Below are 13,637 nucleotides of genomic sequence, written 5' to 3'. Positions count from 1 at the left end.
TGGAAATTAAGCAATACTCATAAAGAACTAGTTGACCAAAAAAGAAATACAATGAGGATTTAAAAATAACAAATGAAAACAGAATATAGCATACTATCATAAAACTTATGGGTTGCAGCAAAAGTACAAAGCAGTAAACTTGTAGCTATAAACACATTGAAAAAGAAAAAAGATCTATGGGCAACAACCTATTACAAACTGAGAAACTAGAAAGAGTACAAGCTAAATTTAAGCCAGCAGAGGGAAGGAAATAACGATTAGAGCAGAGTTAAATAGAGAATAGAAAAATTATAAAAGCAACAACACCTTTAGGTAGCTTGACTAAGAAAGTAAGACACAAATTACAAATTACTAAAATAAAAAATGAAAATGTGGACCTTACTACTGATTGTACAAAATGTGGAGGAATATAAGAATATTATGAACTATACACCAAGAAATCAGATGACTTAGATGAGATAAACAATTTCTTGGAAACAAACCTATCAAGATAGAATTACAAAGAAATAGAAATTCTGTGTAGATGAATAATCAGAAATCAGGAACCTTCTGACAAAAGCCCTGGTTTCACTGGTGAATTCTATCATACAATTAAAGAAATTACACCAATTCTCAAATATTTTCAAAAAAATTGAAGAAGAAAGACTGTTTACCTTCATTCTATGAATCCAGCATTACATTGATACCAAAAATAGACAAAGATAGTTAGGCCAATATCCGTATGAACACTGGTGTAAAGATCCTGAACACAATCCTAACAAACCGAATTTAACTGCTTTTTAAAAGAATTACATGCTAAAAACTTAAAAGTGCCTGCCTGTGGTGGCATAGTGGATAAAGCATTGACCTGGAATGCTGAGGTTGCCGGGTTAAAACCCTAAGCTTACCTGGTCAAGGCACGTATGGGAAGCAACTATGAGTTGATACTTCTCACTCCTCCTCTTGTATAACTCTCTCCCCTCTCTAAAATCAGTAAATAAAAATTTTTTAAACACTATTAAAAGTATTTTATACAGTGTAGCATATTAAATAATCCCACTGATCAAGTAGGGTTTATTTCTGGAATTCAAGGATGGTTCAACATGTGAACATCAGTGGATATACCATATTAACAGATGAAGGGTAAAAATTGCATGAACATTTCTGTTGATGTAAAAATACTTGACAGAATTCAACACCAATTTTTATGATAAAAACAGTCAACAAACTAAGAATAGAAGGGAAATACAACATAATACAGGCCGTACATGAAAATTTCACAGCTAACATACTTTAAAAAAAAAAGATTTTACTAATTTTTAGAGAGATAGAAAAAGGGGTGGGGAGGAACTGGAAGCATCAACTCATAGTTGCTTCCCATTTATGCCTTGACTGGGCAAGCCCAGGGTTTTGAACTGGTGACCTCAGCAATCCAGGTTGAATGCTTTATCCACTGAGCCATCACAGGTCAGGCCACAGCTGAAATAGACTACGGTGAAAGACTGAAAGCTCTTCCTGTAAGATCAGGAATATAACAAGTATGCCCACTTTTGCCACTTTTGTTGAACATAATTAGAAGTTCTAGCCAGAGCGTGTGTCCAAAAAAGAAAGGGAGGGAGGGAAGGCATCTAAATTGGAAAGGAAGAATAAAAGTATCTGTTTGCAGATGACATGATCTTATATATAGAAGATTCCAGATACAATAAAACAAAACAAAAACTAAGAACTGGTATATAATTCAACAAAGTAGCAGGATGCAAAATCACAGAAAAATTAGTTACATTTCTATACACTAATAATGAACAATCAACTGAAATTAAAATAATCTTACAATAGCATCAAAAAGAAGAAAGTACTTAGAAATTAACATAAGCAAGGTGTGAAAGACTTGTACATTGAAAACTACAAAACATTGCTGAAAGAATTAAAGAAGCCATAAAGAATTAAGTGAAAAGACATTACATGTTTATGGATTGGAAAGTTTAATATTGCTAAGATAACTACCCAAACCAATGTAGTGTGATCCCTATCAAAATTCCAATGACATTATTTCCAGAAATAGAAAAATTCATTTAAAATTCATATGGAATTTCAGGGGACTCTGAATAATCAAAGCAGTCTTGAAAAAGAATTAAGTTGGGTGTCTGACACTTCCTGATTTCAAAATTTACTATAAAACTATAATACTGAAACTGGGCGATAATGGAATAAAGAGAGAATTACAGACTAAGAATAGAACAGAGAGCTCATAATTGAATCCTCACGTAATGGTCAAATAATTTCTGTCAAGAATACCAAGACTATTCAATGGGAAACAGTCTGTTTCATAGATATTGCTCAGCAAACTGTTCCTTAAAGTAAAAGGATATTAATTAACCATTACTCTACCCCACTGGTTTTTAACTTTTTTACACTTGGGGACTAGTGAACATAGAATTATTTCAGGGACCGCTAAGGCAGAAATCACCTTGAGCATAAGCAGATTTGACTAAGATCATCAGGTCTATAACCTTCATATAACATCAGGATGGTTAACTCTTGCAGAGTGGTCCACAGACTTTTGAAAAACACTGCCTTACATCATATACAAAAATTAACTGAGAATGGATTAAAGATCTCAATAGGTAAGAGCCAAAACTATAAAACTTAGGGGAAATATAAACTATAAAAACATAGGGGAAAATTTTATGGAGGTGGATTTAGTGATGATTTCTTGGATATTACACCAAAAACCCAGACAACAAAAGGAAATAAATTGGACTTCAAAATTAAAACCTTTGTGCATTGAAGCTAGAGAATGTATTTACAAATCATCTGTAACTGATGAATGTCCAGAATATATAAAGAATTATAACTCAAGAACCAAACACCCAATTCAAGAATGGGCAAAGAGCCTTACCGGGTGGTGGCGCAGTAGATAAAGCATAAGACTGGAACACAGAGGACCCAGGTTCAAAACCCCGAGGTCACTGGCTTGAGCAAGAGCTCATCTGGCTTGAGTGTGGGATCATAGACATCCTCCATGGTCACTAGCTTGAGCCCAAAGGTCGCTGGCTTGAAGCCCAAGGTCTCTAGCTTGAGCAAGGGGTCGCTCGCTCTGCTATAGCCCCCCAATCAAGGCACATATGAGAAAGCAATCAGTGCCACAACGAAGACTTGATGCTTCTCATCTCCCTGTCTGTCTGTCCCTCTCTCTGTCTTTCTGTCACACACACACAAAAAAATGGGCAAAGAACTTGAATAGACATTTTTGTAAAGAAGATATACAAATGGCCGATAAGCACATGAAAATATGCTAACCACTAATCATTAGGGAAATACAAATCAAGATGTCAGTGAGATACCAATTTACACACTTAGGATGACTATGATAAAAACAAACAAACAGAAAGCAGCAAATGTTGGCAAAGATATGAAGAAATTATAACCCTTTTGCACTGCTAGTGGGGATGTAAAATGGTGCAGTTGCTTTGGAAAACAGTACAGTAGTTAGAAATAGTAAAAAATTAAATGTAATGATTACCCTTAGATATTGCAATTCCACTTTTGGGTATATGCACAAGAGGATTGAAAGAGATTTACACAGGTAATTATATACCAGGTTGTAATAGTTAAAGATGGATACAAACCAAATGTCTATTGGTGGATGAATGATATGCACATACAACTGAATATCTTTAGCAGAGCAGGAGTTGGGAACCTATGGCTCTTGATGGCTGCATCTGGCTCACAGACAAATCTTTAATTAAATAATTTTAAAAATATAAAACATTCTCATGTATTACAATCCATTCATTTCCTACCGCTCATGTTCATGGTTGCGGGTGGCTGGAGCCAATCACAGCTGTCCTCCGGGACAACACCGAATTTTTATTGGATAATGTGTAACGTACATGGGTCGTTGTATGGCTCTCATGGAATTACATTTTAAAATATGTGGTGTTCATGGCTCTCTCAGCCAAAAAGGTTCCTGACCCCTGAGCTAAAAGGAAGGGAATTCTGAGTACATGAATGAATGTTGAAGACATACACTAAGTTTAATTAGACAAACACAAAAGGACAAATATTGTATGTTTTCACTTATTTGCAGTACGTAAAATAGCCACAAACATCGAGATGGAAAGTAAAATGACAGCAGGGTTTGTAGGGGATGAAAGTTATTTAATGGTTATAGAGTTTCAGCATGGGATGATGAACGAGTTCTGGAGATGGATAGTGGTGATGGTTATATAACAGTGTGAATATACTTAATCTTACTGAAATGTATACTGAAAATGATACAAATAATAAAATGTTTTCTGTATATTTTATGGTGAAAATAAAAACCCTGCCAATGCCACACTTTGCCTGTGTACTTCTCAGTGCCTTTTATTCCACCCAGATAGTCCTCCCTGTCCACACTGTGGCTTCCTCTTTGCTCAGAGTCCTCTCCTCTGCTTCCTTTCTCTGCAATACTTAGTACTTTTCTCTTGCTGTGGTTCTGGCGCATCCTTCAAGACCAAGTTTTTGGGCCTCTCTCATGGAATCTTTCCTGATGTCTGTATTCCTGTGTGCCCTCTAATTTGAAATAGCGTTGAGGATATAGAACTGCTCAGGGAGTGAAAATAGGGTTTAGAAATGAATTTGTAGATTGAGTGGCCAAGAAGCTTCGTCCTGAGCACAGTGTGGGCTGTAAGCTTGCTATCCATATTTCACAGCAAAGAAAACCGAAGCACCAGTTGACAGCAGTTGAGCCACAAACCCAGGCAGTATGATTCAGGTCCCTGCTCTTCACCATTTCCTGCTTGTGCCTCTCAGGCCTGAGAAGGCTGGGAGGCCATGGGATTTAGGGGAAGGACTGAGTTGTAGTTTAGTCTATGCCATTAATGAATTGTATGAACTTTAATCACTTAAGTGCTTCAATAGTGATTTATTTAGTTATACTTTTTATTTTATTTTTTTGCAACAGAGAGTGGACTGACAGGCAGGAAGGGAGAGGAATGAGAAGCATCTGATGCTCTGTCCACTGCACCACTGCCTGGTCAGGCTACTATTTAATCTTTTAAATTCTTTTTTCTTTTTAAATGAGAGGAGGGGAGATAGACTTCCGCATGCACTTTTTTTTTTTTTTTTCAGATTTTTTTTTTTTTTTTCATTTTTCTGAAGCTGGAAACAGGGAGAGACAGTCAGACAGACTCCCACATGCGCCCGACCGGGATCCACCCGACACGCCCACCATGGGGCGACGCTCTGCCCACCAGGGGGCGATGCTCTGCCCATCCTGGGCGTCGCCATGTTGTGACCAGAGCCACTCTAGCGCCTGAGGTAGAGGCCACAGAGCCATCCCCAGCGCCCGGGCCATCTTTGCTCCAATGGAGCCTTGGCTGCGGGAGGGGAAGAGAGAGACAGAGAGGAAAGCGCGGCGGAGGGGTGGAGAAGCAAATGGGCGCTTCTCCTGTGTGCCCTGGCCGGTAATCGAACCCGGGTCCTCCGCACGCTAGGCCGACGCTCTACCGCTGAGCCAACCGGCCAGGGCCCCACATGCACTTTGACCAGGATCCACTTGGCAACCCCTATCCGGCTGACACTTGAGTCAGAATAAGTTGAGCCACTGGCTATGGGAGTGGAAGAGGAAGAGAAGGGGGAGAGGGAGGGGAAGAGAAGCAGATGCTCTCTTCTCATGTATGCCCTGATCAGGATCAAATCTGGGACATCTGTACACTGGGCTGATGCTCTATTCACTGAGCCAAATGGCCAGAGCATCTTATAAATTCTTAAAATGCAGAGTCTGTTATGCTTTACTGTCATTTAATTTTTATATATTGTCTGCTCTTCTCGTTGCTTAAAATTCCTGAGAGTTAGGGACTCTGGCATATATTCTCCAAACAGCTCAGCCAGGATCTTGAACGTATAGATTCACAATTGCAACTGGCTGAATAGCAACAGAACTTTAAGAGTCTTGGAACAGCCTGACTGGTGGTGGGACAGTGATACAGGATCAATCTGGGATGCTGAGGTCCCCTGTTCAGAACCCTGAGGTTGCTGGCTTGAGTGCAGGATCAACATGATCCTATGTCACTGGCTTGATGCCAAAGGTCACTGGCTTGAGCTCCCTGGTCAAGGCACATACAAGAAGCAGTCAGTGAACTAAAGTAAGTCAACTACAACTTGATGCTTCTCATCTCCTTTCCCCCCACCTCACTTTTGTTCTAAAAAAAATAATAAAGGTCTTGGAACACTTGGCACCCAAGGTCACACTGAAAAGCAGGATCTAGAGATCTCTCCTGCCTCCACCCTGAGTCATGACAAAGCTGGCTCCTCAGTGAGAAGGGCTTTGTTTTGTGTTACAGGCACACATGGCATTCAGGGATGTGGCTGTGGATTTCACGCAGGAGGAGTGGATGCTGCTCAGCCCTGCTCAGAGGTCCCTGTACAAGGAGGTGATGCTGGAGAACTACAGCAACCTGGTCTCGCTGGGTAAGCCTGGCATCTCTTAGGACTTCCATTCATGCTGCTGGGCATTTTAGGATATGATTGAAGCAGCCATCTTGCCTCTGACACGGTCCTAGAGTCCATAACCTACAGCCACCTTGTTTTCTCTTCCTGTGAGCAGGGATTCCATTTTCTAAACCAAAACTCATCAGCCAGCTGGAGCAAGGGAAGGAAACCTGGAGAGAGGAGAGAAAATGCCCACCAGCCACCCATCCAGGTGAGTGGGGAACACTGCAAATAGATCACAGAGCTGCGAGCGGCTTGGGAGTAAGGGAGAGGAGGCAGGGCTCCTGGGCTGTTGTTCGCATCGCCTGGCACAGCCTCCCTTCCAGATCTCATCCTTGCTCCATGTGGGCTTTCCTGGTGCGTCCTCCACGAGAAACCTTTCTTCCTCCTATTGAGTGTGCCTTCTCTATGTCACTCAGTTTTCTTCCACATTTGTAGGCTTCTTCCTCTTGTTCCTACCTTAAAAAAAAGAAAGAGAGAGAGAGAAGAGAAAGAGAAAGAAGGAAGGAAGGGAGGGAGGGAAGGAGGGAGGGAGGGAGGGAGGGAGGAAGGAAAGAGAGAGAAGAAGGAAGGGAGGGAGGGAGGGGGGAAGGGAAGGGAAGGGAAAGGAGGGGAGGGGAGGGGAGGGGAGGGGAGGGAGGGAGGGGGAGGGAGGGAGGGAGGGAGGAAGGAAGGAAGGAAATCAAGAGTGTGGGGGAAAACTGAGTGAGCTAAAAAATAAGGCAAGCCTGGGGTGGGGAGGAAGGCTAAAAATCCAGCTGAGAAATTGAAACGGAATTCTTAAAAAACTGTGAGTCAAAAATAGTTTTTAGCCTGACTTGTGGTGACACAGTGGATAAAAGCGTCAACCTGGAATGCTGAGGTCACTGGTTCGACACCCCAAAGCACATACGGGAAGCAGCTACTACGAGTTGATGCTTCCCATTCCTCCCCACCCCTTTCTTTCTTCTCTCTCTCTAAAAATAATCAATAATTAAAATCTTTAAAAAATAGTTTTTATAAAAGTAACTAATATCCTCAGTTATACCTCTTATCCTCAAAGCTTGAACTATTTGCTGACAATTTTAAGAAAAATTTTGCTGACCCGTGCTCTAAGGAATTATGATGTACAGCTGTAACTTTTACTCTACTCATTCTGGCTACCACTTCATGAAAAATGTAAGAACCTTGCCGTTGTACCTTTCCAGTTACCTCTTCCCCCAACAGCCTCTATTCTACAGTTGTTGTTTCTTGTATATGCACTCAGATAATTTATCATTTTTGTACTCTTCATTTATTTGCTGGAGATCTGAGTTTCCACCTGGCATCATTTTTCTTTAGCCTAAAGCAGGGGTAGGGAATCTTTTTGGCTGAGAGAGCCATGAACACTACATATTTTAAAATGTAATACCATGATAGCCATACAACGACCCGTGTACATTACGCATTATCCAATAAAAATTTGGTGTTGTCCCGGAGGACAGCTGTGATTGGCTCCAGCCACCCGCAACCATGAACATGAGCGATAGGAAATGAATGGATTGTAATACATGAGAATGTTTTATATTTTTTAAATTTTTTTTTATTAAAGATTTGTCTGTGAGCCAGATGCAGCCATCCAAAGAGCCAGATCTGGCTCATGAGCCATAGGTTCCCAACCCCTGACCTAAAGGACTTGTTTAGCATCTCTTGTGGTGCAGGTGGCAGTATACTTTGTTGTTTGTTTTTCTAAATGTCTTTATTTCACCTTCAGTCTTGAGGGGTATTTTCTCTGGATATAGAATTATAGATTTTTTATTTATCTTTTCAGCACTTTTAAGATACTGTTCCCCTGTTCTGGCATCCATTGTTTCTGATGAGAAGTCAGCTGTTATTTCCATAATTGTTAACCTATTCTTTATTACCTTTTTTCCCTGCTCTGGCTACTTTCAAACCTTCCTCTGTATTTTGGGTACTCAGCTGTTTGACTATGATGTGACAGTTCAGGCATGCTTTTTCTTTTTCCTGCTTGGGGTTTGCTGAGATTTTTGGATCTGTAAATTTATGACTAGAGTCAAATTTGGGAAATTTGGCCATTATTCCATCATGTGTTTTTTCTACTCCATTCTCTCTCTCCCTTTTGAGGAATACAGTTAAATGTGTATTAGTCATTTTGGCATTGTCCCACAGGTATTGGAGCCTGTTCATATTTTTAAGTCTTTTTCTCTCTGTTATTCAGATTAGGTGATTACTTTTTATCTGTCTTGAAATTTACTATCTCTTCTGTCATCTCCAATATGCTGTTAAACTGTGGCCAGTGCATTTTTCATTTCAGATATTTTTCAGTTTTATCATTTCCATTTATTTTTATTATAATTTTATGCCCTATGTGTTGCTATTTCATGTTATTAATGATGAGCAGATTTTTTTATCTTCTTTAATAGAATAACTCAGATACTTAATGGATATAGTATTAAATGAAAAAGTTGCAGAACAGTGTTGTTCAGTTTTTTGTTAAAAAAAGAGAAGCATGTGAAAGACTATATACCAATATGTTTATGTGAAATAAAAGTCTGTATTGTTATTTACTGTGATTAGTGCTTATCTAGGTGGAGATAGAATTGGAGAGATTGGGTCAAGAATTCTGGATAATTTTCTTTCTACTTGGGATTATTTTTAAATGATAGAAGTATAGATAACTTTAGGGAATTATGTGTGCATTTTTTTATTTTTAAATACTTCAACAATTTTATAAATGTTTCATGCACACAGTATATGTTTTTTTGTGTTTGAGAAATTAACTATTTCTATGCTTTATTTTTTATTTATTTACTTTTTTTACAGAGACAGAGAGAGTCAGAGAGAGGGATAGATAGGGACAGACAGACAGGAATGGAGAGAGATGAGAAGCATCAATCATCAGTTTTTTCTTGCGACACTTTAGTTGTTCATTAATTGCTTTCTCATATGTGCCTTGACCGTGGGCCTTCAGCAGACTGAGTAACCCCTTGCTCTAGCCAGAGACCTTGGGTCCAAGCTGGTGAGCCTTGCTCAAACCAGATGAGCCTGCGCTCAAGCTGGAGACCTCAGGGTCTCGAACCTGGGTCCTCCGCATCCTAGTCCGACGCTCTATCCACTGCACCACTGCCTGGTCAGGCATATGCTTTATTAAATTTAAAAGAGAACTTTACAATTATTTTTTCTAGAATCAAAGGATTATAGCACATATAATAGAAATTATTTTATTTTCTAAGTTATGTCCTTATTTTTTACCTACTGGAGGAGTCATAAAGCTCTGCAAAGTCATTGTAATTTATACGAAATCTTTCATTTTTAAGTTTTTGCCTTACATTTTACTTCATTAAACTGTTAGGTATATAAAGATTCAGCACAATTCATTCTCATTTATTAATGAAGTTTTTAACATTAAAATTCTCTTTTTCCATATGATACTCCTTTTAACTTTCCTTTCTGGTTAGTCTTATCACTCACTTTCTTGTGTATTATTTTTATTTTTGATTTAGTATTTCTATGTTCATCCTTTTATTTTTAAATAAGAATAATGTGATTTGGGTGTTCTACTTTAAGCAGAAGCATGTACCTGGTACTACATTTCTTCCAAACCAAATGTCTTTTATAATAGGGACTGTGACCCTTCCACATTACTGTACTCACTGATAAGTTTCACGGGACTTACTGAGGGGCAGATGCATGGGTGCTTGACTATAGAGATAGGAAAGGTAGAGGCAAAGGAAGTAAAGGCTGCCAAAACATAATACCACAGAGAAGGCGGGAGAACAGCAGAAGTTCATTTTCTTACAGTTCTGGAAGCTCAGAGTTCTTGGACAGTCCATGTGTCAGCTGGTTTGGTTGCTCAGGAGGCCTCTCCTTTTGGCTTGCAGATGGCTTCCTTCTTACTGTGACCTTGCATGGCCCTTTCTCTGTGCATACACATTTCTACTGTCTCTTCTTTCTCTTGCAAGGATGTCACTTATATAATGGGTCCTACCCTTTTGAGTTCTTTTAAACTTAACTATCTCTTTAAAGACCCTACCTCCAAATACAGCAACATTTTATATAGGATGGACTGATTCTGGAATGTAGAGGGATACACAGTTGGTTTTTAAATTTTCAGTTCATTGATCAAGGCATGAGTGTTCAGGTGGATCCAGTAAGGTCTGTATCTGGTTTTTCAAATTGTGTGGTCATGTCCTGCCTTTGGCTGACTAGAACCAATTGTGATGAAACATCTCCTACAGAACAGATACTACAAGAAGAATATTTTTCCTTATATTGATTTCTGGGGAAACTTTTATTTAGATTAATTTTGGAAATCATCAGGGCTTGAATTGGTCCAGAGCACTAGGAAGGAGCACATCTTGCCACAGTGTTGCCCATTGCTGAAAATGCCTGCCTTGTAGGAACTCTTGCACAAAGTAATCCTCGAATAAATGTCTATTAGTGAGTGGGGAAATAGTTCAATCATTTCCCACGTGATCTCTTTAACCACTTTTTTGTGCTGCTTTTTACACAGGAGTTCTTCAGTCTGAATGGCTACTCTCAATTTATCCATTTGTCTTTGTAGGGAAATAGGAAACAACATGACATTTCCACATGGGTCCTCTGGTTAGATATCTCTCCAAGAAAACACTTGTGGACATAGTTTATATTAGTGTGGGTGGCTGTGCATTAGAAGATCAGTGTAATGGCATGGGGGGAAGACTGTTGAGTGTTGGTCTTACTTACAGAGCCGAAACTGCCTGTGATGATTTAACAATCTGATACATAGAATAGGTTTAGGAGAGGGTTTTCTAGATTCTAATGGAAGATGTTGCGATGGCTGGAAAAGTGGTCATGCGAGGGAAGATCTTGTTTGGGTACACTTAAATTTTAAGCATTTGAAGAGCAGAGAATTGAGTCTTGCTGTCAGACTCAGCAGAATTACCCGGGTTGCCCCACTCGTCTCAGTTCTGACTCAGACTCCTTCCTCTGCAGGAGAGCCCCAGCCGGAACTTCCCCTGTGTGCTTTCTGCCCTCCGGATTTCTCTAGCCAGAGCTTCCACCTGCAGCACGTGCTGTGTAATCATCCTCCATGGATCTTCCCGTGCTTGTGTGCAGAAAATCACATCCTGCAAGGGGATCTGTGCCCAGGAGACCAGGGAAAGCAGCGACAGGCCTCTGATTCCAGTTCCTGGGGTGATAAAGCAGAAGGTCAGGAGAGAGAAGGAGCCAAGCCATTGTTTGGAAAGACAAAGAAAAGACCTTTAGCAGCATTCCCCAAGCCACCCCAAAGGCAGCCAGCCAGCTCTAAGAATGGCGTAAGAGGGGTGGAAATGGAGGCCAGCCCTGCTCAGATGGGGAGTCCTGAGGAAACAGACAACTTGTTGAAGAGGATAGAGGTCTTAGGGTTTGGAACAGTCAATTGTGGAGAGTGCGGACTGGGCTTCAGCAAGATGACAAACCTGCTGAGTCACCAGAGGATCCACTCAGGAGAGAAGCCGTACATGTGCGGGCTGTGTGAGAAGGGCTTCAGTCTAAAGAAGAGCCTTGCCAGGCACCAGAAGGCACACTCGGGGGAGAAGCCTATCGTGTGCAGAGAGTGTGGACGAGGATTTAACCGGAAGTCAACACTCATCATACACGAGAGGACACACTCGGGCGAAAAGCCATATGTGTGCAGTGAATGTGGGCGAGGCTTCAGTCAGAAGTCAAACCTCATCATACACCAGAGGACACACTCGGGGGAGAAGCCCTATGTGTGCCGGGAGTGTGGGAAAGGCTTTAGCCAGAAGTCAGCCGTCGTTAGACACCAGAGGACACACTTAGAGGAGAAGACCATCGTGTGCAGTGACTGTGGACTGGGCTTCAGTGACAGGTCAAACCTCATCTCACATCAGAGAACGCACTCAGGGGAGAAGCCTTACGCCTGCAAGGAGTGCGGGCGATGCTTTAGGCAGAGGACAACCCTTGTCAACCACCAGAGGACACACTCCAAGGAGAAGCCTTATGTGTGTGGCGTGTGTGGGCATAGCTTTAGCCAGAATTCCACCCTCATCTCACACAGGCGGACACACACCGGGGAGAAGCCTTATGTGTGTGGAGTGTGTGGGCGAGGCTTTAGTCTGAAGTCACACCTCAACAGACACCAGAACATACACTCAGGGGATAAGCCCATCATGTGCAAGGAGTGTGGGCGAGGCTTCAGCCAGCAGTCCAATCTCATCAGACACCAGAGGACACACTCAGGGGAAAGGCCCATGGTGTGTGAGGAGTGCGGGCGAGGCTTCAGCCAGAAGTCAAACCTCATTGCACACCAGAGGACACACTCAGGGGAAAAGCCGTATGTGTGCAGGGAGTGTGGGCGAGGCTTCAGTCACCAGGCAGGCCTCATCAGGCACAAGAGGAAACACTCGCGGGAGAAGCCTTATGTGTGTAGGCAGTGCGGAGTGGGCTTTAGCAATAAGTCAGCTTTAATCGTGCATAAATGGGTACACTCGAAAGAGAAGCCCTGTGTGTGCAGAGAGTGTGGCCAAGGCTTTATCCAGCAGTCATACCTCATCTTACATCAGATGACACACCAGGAGGAGAAGCTGTAGGTGTTAGGACATGTGGGCAAGGCTTTAGCTAGATGTCTCACCTCAACGAACAGGAGGATGCAATCTCTCCACCACAAACTGCCACTCCAGACTGACTCTGAGACCTATTTGGGACAATCTTCCAACCTGTTACACTCTCTGTGAAAGTGAAGATGGTGGAGAGGACATATAACCAAATTTTTTACACTCTTATGAAATGGAATAGAAAAATGCATTACATAAAGCAGGCAAAGAATATTTGGCTTAGTTTACTTTCTTCACACCAAGTCTTAGTTTTGTGGCCTTTGTTCTAATAAACTTTGCTTCTTCACAAATCTCTAACCTTGGCTGTGTACCTCATTTCCTCATCTATGAAGGTAGGTATTAAGGAGCGGTACAGGTATCTTGAACTCCTAAGTCCACTATTCTACAAGAATTCAATTTCTTGGGAGACATAAGAACTGAGTTACAAGTTTACTTATTAGAAAGTCTGGTCCCTTGTGCAGGGAGAACATTTAGGAGCTGTTTCAGGAATTTCAGGTGAGGAGAGGAGACCTTCCGGGCTTCTTCCGGAAAATACACCTTCCTCTGCAGTCCCCTTCGTCAGGATTGCCCTCTCCTTGGCTTCTGTGACAGCTCCCCTCCTTG

The 13,637-nt window shown here is 41.3% G+C and overlaps 1 protein-coding gene across 1 annotated transcript in view; it reads left to right on the top strand.

Moving 5' to 3' along the window:
- The window catches only part of ZNF133 (zinc finger protein 133), a 33,478-nt gene extending 20,161 nt beyond the window's left edge, over positions 1 to 13,317 (top strand). The window contains exons 3-5 of the mRNA XM_066387060.1: positions 6,309 to 6,435; positions 6,572 to 6,667; positions 11,410 to 13,317. Of these exons, the coding sequence (XP_066243157.1) occupies positions 6,315 to 6,435; positions 6,572 to 6,667; positions 11,410 to 13,010 (1,818 nt within the window). The 5' untranslated portion in view covers positions 6,309 to 6,314 and the 3' untranslated portion in view covers positions 13,011 to 13,317. The remainder of the gene's footprint in view (positions 1 to 6,308; positions 6,436 to 6,571; positions 6,668 to 11,409) is intronic.
- The last annotated feature ends 320 nt before the right edge of the window (positions 13,318 to 13,637 follow it).

This window comes from Saccopteryx leptura, chromosome 5 (assembly GCF_036850995.1).
Source record: "Saccopteryx leptura isolate mSacLep1 chromosome 5, mSacLep1_pri_phased_curated, whole genome shotgun sequence".
In the NCBI taxonomy this organism is placed as follows: domain Eukaryota; kingdom Metazoa; phylum Chordata; class Mammalia; order Chiroptera; family Emballonuridae; genus Saccopteryx; species Saccopteryx leptura.
This window is presented reverse-complemented; position numbering and strand designations above follow the sequence as displayed.